At 42.8% G+C, this 6,554-nt stretch overlaps 1 protein-coding gene across 1 annotated transcript; it reads left to right on the top strand.

The window, feature by feature from the left end:
- Nucleotides 1-646: 646 nt before the first annotated feature.
- Nucleotides 647-1,129, top strand: LOC120860326 (cytochrome c oxidase subunit NDUFA4-like). The gene has a single exon (XM_040236123.1). The coding sequence runs from the start codon at nt 713-715 to the stop codon at nt 959-961; it is 249 nt and encodes an 82-aa protein (XP_040092057.1). The 5' UTR covers nt 647-712; the 3' UTR covers nt 962-1,129.
- The last annotated feature ends 5,425 nt before the right edge of the window (nt 1,130-6,554 follow it).

Raw genomic sequence — 6,554 nt, 5'->3', positions numbered from 1 at the left:
AAGAGATAAAAGAGACACGAGTTCTACCCTTGGGTTAGGAAGATCCCCGGGAGTAGGGAACAGTAACCCACTCCAGTATTCTTGCCTGGAAAATTCTGTGGACAGAGGAGCCTAGCGGGCTACAGTCCATGGGGCCACCAAGAGTCAGACATGACGAGCAACTGAGCACACACACCAAGAGATCCACTAGTGATAGTCTAGTGATAACATTTCAGATTTTTCCTATACTTAAATCTAGATATGTATGAATTTTATAAGAGATGGAAGCTGGTTTATAACTTTCTTAGTTAATAATATAGCCTATGTTTTGATTATTCTATGTCATTGCATATAGGTTTACCTGTTATGTACCATTTAAAACACTTTTTATTATAAAAAATCCCCAATATTACATAATTAGAAAGACTAGCATAATAAGGCCCCATAAACCCATCTGACAGCTTCAACGATTATCAGCATAGCTCTTTAAAATAATCTAACCCTCTGAATTATTATTAATTAATTAATTTAGCCACACCTCGAGGATAGGAGATCTGTTTCCCAGCCATTGATATAACCTGTGCCCTCTGCTGTGGAAGTGCAGATTCTTAACCACTAGACCAGTGGGGAAGATTCCCTTAGGATTATTTTAAAACAAATCCTTGAGTGCTTAATCTCCGGCCTTTCGGTTTAGTTTTTCTCTCGGTTTGGACCCGAGGCCACTGTCGAAACCATGCTCCGCCAGATCATCGGTCAGGCCAAGAAGCATCCTAGTTTGATCCCGCTCTTCATATTTATTGGAGCAGGAGGGACTGGAGCAGCACTGTATGTCGCACGCCTGGCGTTGTTCAATCCCGATGTCAGTTGGGACAGAAAGAATAACCCAGAACCCTGGAACAAACTAGGTCCTAATGATCAACACAAGTTCTACTCTGTGAATGTAGATTACAGCAAACTGAAGAAAGAAGGTCCAGACTTCTAAATGAAATATTTCACTATAAAGCTGATTAGAATGAAGGTCTTCCAGAAGCCATCCGCACAATTTTCCACTTAACCAGGAAATATTTCCCCTCTAAATGCACGAAATCATGTTGGTGTATTGTGTTGGGGTTTACACTGATGAATAAATAGTCTGAAACTTGAAAAAAAATAAACCAAAACAAAATAAATAAATAAATAAATAAAACAAATCCTTGACATCATGTTACTTCCTCTATAAATAAAATATCTCTAAGAGGTAAGATTAAAAGAAAATGTAATTATTAAAAAAAAGTCCATACTCACGATATCATTATTATACCTAGAAAAAGTAATAGTAATTCTTTACTATTATCTAATATCCAGTCAGTGTTAAGTTTTCCCTAATTATCAGTGTGTTTTTTTTTTTTTTTTAGTGGCATTTTTTTTTCTTGGCTGTGCCCCTGGCTTGTGGGGACTGAACCCTGCCGGCAATGAAAGTACTGAGACATAACCACTGGTGCATGCATGCTAAGTCACTTCAGTCATGTCTGACTCTTTGCAACTCTATGAACTATAGATTGACAGGCTCTTCTGTCCATGGGATTCTCCAGGCAAGAATACTGGAGTGGGTTGCCATGCCCTCCTCCAGGGGATCTTCCCCACCCAGGGATTGAGCTCGCTGCATTGGCAAGTAGGTTCTTTACCATTAGCGCCACCTGGGAAGCCCCTAACCACTGGACTGCCAGGGAATTCTCTCCCTGATTATCTTTCTCAGTTGCATTGTTTTGAATTAGGATATAAACACCCTTATGCATTACATTGCTTCCTATGCCTGTCTCAAGTCTCCCTTACTATATAATAGTTCTCTCTTTTCATGCTATTTGTTTATTGAAAAAAGTAGAACATTTTCCTTAGGTTCTGCATTTGGTTGTTTGCATCCCTGCTATACCATTGATATGTTCTTCTAGCCACTGGATTTTCTGAAAACTTAAAGATCTAAAAGCTTGCTCAGATCAAGTTTGATTTTCTGGCAAGAGTAGTTCTTAAGCAATCCTGTTAATTTCCTATTGCAACCCATCAGGAGGAACACAGAATGTGGTGGTCTTTCTCTGTAGGAAGATTAACCAAGAATATTTAACATTTTTATTTAGAACTTCCCTGGTGGTCCAGCAGTGAACACTCTGTGCTCCCAATACAGGGGCCCTGGGTGTTGCAACCTAAACCCAGGGCAGCCAAATAAATATATAATTTTTTTAATTTAAAATTTTAATTCTTTCCTTATTAATGGGCTTCCCAGGTGACGCAGTGATAAAGAATCCACCTGCCAATGCAGGAGACGTAAGAATCGCTGGTTAGATCCCTGGGCTGGGAAGATCCCCTGGAAAAGGAAATGGCAACCCACTCCGCTATTCTTGCCCGGTTTCCTCTATGTGCCCTCTGATGGATGAGGCTTATGCAAGCTTCCTGATGGGAGGGACTGACTGTGGGGAAAACTGGGTCTTGCTCTGGTGGGCAGGGCTGTGCTCAGTAAAACTTTAATCCAGTTGTCTACTGATGAGGGGGTGGGGGCTGTGCTCCCACCCTGTTAGCTACTTGGCATGAGGCGACCCAGTCCTGGAGTCTACTGCTTCTAGAGTGAGTGAAGTGAAGGTTGTGTCCCACTCTTTGTGACCCCATGGACTATACAGTCCATGGAATTCTCCAGGCCAGAATACTGGAGCGGGTGGCCTTTCCCTTCTCCAGGACATCTTCCCAACCCAGGTCTCCCGCATTGAAGGCAAATTCTTTACCAGCTGAGCCACAAGGGAAGCCCATACTGGCTCTATGGGAGGGCTATTGATGACCTCCAAGAGGACCTACCAGAGATGTAGCTCCCAGGACTGCTGCTGCCAGTGCCCCCGTCCCTGTGGTGGGCCATTGCCAACCCATGCCTCTGCAGGAAGACCCTCACACACTCACAGGTAGGTCTGGCTCAGTTCCCTGTGTGGTCACTTTTCCTTTCCGCTTGGTCTTGGTGTGTACAAGATTTGGTCTGTGCCCAACTAAGAGTGGACTCTGTTTCCCCCAGTCCCGTGGAAGTCCTGTAATCAAATCCCACTGGCCTTCAAAGTCAGATTCCCCGGGGATATCCAGTTCCTTGTCCAGATCCCCAGGCTGAGGAGCCTGATGTAGGGCCTAGAACCGTCACAACAGTGGGAAAACTTCCTTGGTATTATTATTCTCCAGTTTGTGGGTTGCCCACCTGACAGGTATAGGATTTGATTTTATCATGATTGTGCCCTTCCTACTGTTCTGCTGCAGCTTCTTTTTTGTCCTTGGATTTGGGGTATCTTTTCTTGGTGGGTTCCCTGTCAATGGTTGTTCAACAGCTGGTTGCAATTTTGGTGCTCTGGCAGGAGAAGGTGAGCGAATGTTCTTCTACTCCACCATCTTGAATCATGCTCCTCCCTCCACTATTCTTGTCTGGGAAATCCCACGGGTTGAGCAGCCTGGCGAGGCTACAGCCTGACTGAGCCTGAGCATGAACTTCCAGTTGTTTGTTTTGTCTTTTTGCTAATTAATCCTATGGACTTCCCTAGTAGTCCAGTGATTAGAAATCTGCCTGCTAATGCAGAGGACATGGGTTTGATCCCTGGTCCAGGAAGATCCTACATGCCTCAGAGCAACTAAGCGTGGGCCACAACTACCAAAGCCTGTATGCCCTAGAGCACGTGCTCTGTAACAAGAGATGTCACTGCAATGAGAAGACCACGCACCGTAACCAGAGAGTAGCCCCTGCTCTCAGCAACAAGAGGAAGCCTGTGTGCAGCAACCAAGACCCAGTGCAGCCAAAAATAATAAATAGATTAAAAATACTGATAAGTTGAGAAAACATATTAAAAAGAAATAATGCCCAACAACCATTTTTATACATCTGTCTTCGCATACTTGTCTAGAATATTTCCTAAAATTTCTAGAAGTCTGGGTCAATGGAGGCAATCAATAATTTTTGTTGTGGGTTTTTTGTTTTGGCCGCACTGTGCGGCATGTGAGATCTTATTTCTCAGACCAAGGATCGAACCCTCACTCCCTACATTAGGAGGGTGGAGTTTTAACCACTGGACTCTCAGGGAAGTCCTGAGATAAGAATTTTTCAATGCAATAAATACCATTTTGCTAGGCTCAGTCTTCCCAATTAAGACCATAGTAAATAAAATAAACCACTAGCTTAGGAACAATAAAGTCATGGCTGACTTTTCTGTTGACTTGGGCATCCTTCTTACTCTGGCTAGCAGCTCCAGGTCCACAGAGACAGGCACGGGGCAGATCCTATCATAAAGCAGGTTTAGGTGTGTTAGGCCTTAACTAGATCTTCTATTTTCTATTTTCAAGGGGGACTGCAGAGAGCTGTCCATATTTACTGGCTAATAAATCCAGAATGAGAAAGCACCCTGAGTCTCTACTGTCTCTACTGTCTATACTGTGAAAAGGTGACCTAGAGTAAAAGTTTAAAATGTTGAGGCAGTTTGAGATAGGAAAAAACAACCAGGGATAGGCAGCTTTGGGGATTACTGCCTCAGTTCTGGAAGGAACAGGATTTTCAGCCAGAAGCAAATATTTTTATTTATCTATTTGGCTGTGCCGGGTCTTAGTTGCAGGATCTAGTTCCCTGATCAAGGATTGAACCTGGGCTCCCTGCATTGGGAGCATGGAGCCTTGGCCACTGGACTTCCAGGAAAATCCTTGAGCTTTAATTTTTGCTTTTATAAGTCTTAGCACTACTATGTAAGTACAGTTCCTCTTTGTATTATCAGAAAAGAAAAAAATTTTTCTTAAATCTCAAAAGTGATTTTATAAAAATTGGCATCTGAAAATTCCTCAGAATATTTCTGTATTAATTTGCTAGGTTTGCTGAAATAAATTACCATGAATTTGGTGGCTTTAAAGCAACAGAAATTCATTCTCTCATGGTTTTGGAGGCCAGAAATCCAAAATCAAGATGTCAGCAGGGCCACAATCCTTCCTAGGGCTCTGAAGAGCCCTTCCTTGCCTCTTCCAGCTTCTGGTGGCTCCTGGCATTATTTGGCTTACAAATGCATCACTTTAATCTCTTTCTGTCTTCACATCATCTTCTCTGGTTGATCCCGTATGTCACTGAGTGTTAGTCACTCAGTCATGTCCGACTCTTTGTGACCCCATAGACTAGATCACCAGGCTCCTCTGTCCATGAATTCTCTAGGCAGGAAGACTGGTATCTACTCTTTTCTCCTGGGGATTGTCCTAACCCAGAGATCAAGCCCAGGTCTACTGCATTACAAGCAGATTCTTTACTGTCTAAACCATCAGGGAAGCCCTCATTCCTTAACTCAGTATAAGCCCATCTCAATCCTTCCTAATTACATCTACAAAGACCTTAAAGGTCACACTGATGATCTGGTAGCTTCCCTGGTGGCTCAGACCATAAAGAATCCACCTGCAATGCAGGAGACCCAGGTTCAGTCCCTGGGTTGGGAAGATCCCCTGGAGGAGGGAATGGCTACCCACTTCACAATTCTTGCCTAGAGAATCCCATGGACAGAGGAGCCTGGTGGGCTACAGTCCATGGGATCACAGAGTCAGACACAACTGAATGGCTAACCCTATCACTGTTCTGAGGTTCTGGTAGACTTGAATTCTGGGGATACACCATTCCACCTATAATTTCCAGTGTTTTATTGGAAACTATTAGGAAAATAAGACTCATTAATAAACCCTACTCTATTTACTTGCTTTGAGAACACTAGTAGAGGATCACTTCCAATTCCTCTTAGGCTTCCCTGCACTAGTACAATAGTTGTTGTGGATAACAGAAATCTAATGTCTAATTTGAATTCCTGTCTTCATTGTGTAAGATTAAAACAAAAACAAACAACTCATATCCAGAGAGGAGTAAAGACTTGTTTAAATCATGTCCATGAGCATCAGTGGTAGAACTGTAACTGAACCCATATCCTCCCCTTGCAGGCCACACTCACCTTGGGCAATTGGTACTTTACTTCCTCCAGGGAAGAGCAACAGTATCTTTTTTTTTTTTTTCCTCCAGTATCTTTAATCAGGTAATATAACACCCTCTTCCCTCAAGAAAAAAGAAAGATCTAATGGTGGAAACTTAAGCATGGTGATTGGAGCAATGATTTTTGTGTTTTTAGCACAAGGGCCAAGGGAAGCAGAGTAGTGGTGGTGGTGAAGGATGCTTCTTAGGTAAGCAACACATTGTACGGTCCAAACTGCTACACCTCAGGCTAAGGTACCCAGCACAGTGTTCTCTGCATTGACAAATGGCCTTGACCCTGGGGAACAAAGAAGCCAGATTATTTCCAATCCTCTATCCAAGCTGTCATCAGCTAAGGAAAAAAGTAGCTATGAGTGAGGGAAGTTTATTTTAAGATGGGAGTTGATCATTTGTTTTCTTCCTGTTCATAGCACTAGGGATGTTAATTACAATTCTGAATACTGCTTAACAACAAAGGCAGTAAACGTGTGACACTGAGCTCAGCTAATGAGTATTATTATCGTTTAAAAGTCCTGACTTCAGCAATTACACACTAATAAAGAGGAGTGTTCAGATGTGAGGCTCAACCCAGGGGGAATTAAGA

Source organism: Oryx dammah, unplaced genomic scaffold, assembly GCF_014754425.2.
Source record: "Oryx dammah isolate SB20612 unplaced genomic scaffold, SCBI_Odam_1.1 HiC_scaffold_11056, whole genome shotgun sequence".
Taxonomy (NCBI): Eukaryota; Metazoa; Chordata; class Mammalia; order Artiodactyla; family Bovidae; genus Oryx; species Oryx dammah.
Note: the sequence above shows the minus strand (reverse complement) of the source record. Positions and strands in the feature narration are given on the sequence as shown.

Excerpts from the sequence above, each read along its gene's own strand:
- LOC120860326 (XM_040236123.1), top strand. The coding sequence starts at position 713 with ATGCTCCGCCAGATCATCGGTCAGGCCAAGAAGCATCCTAGTTTGATC.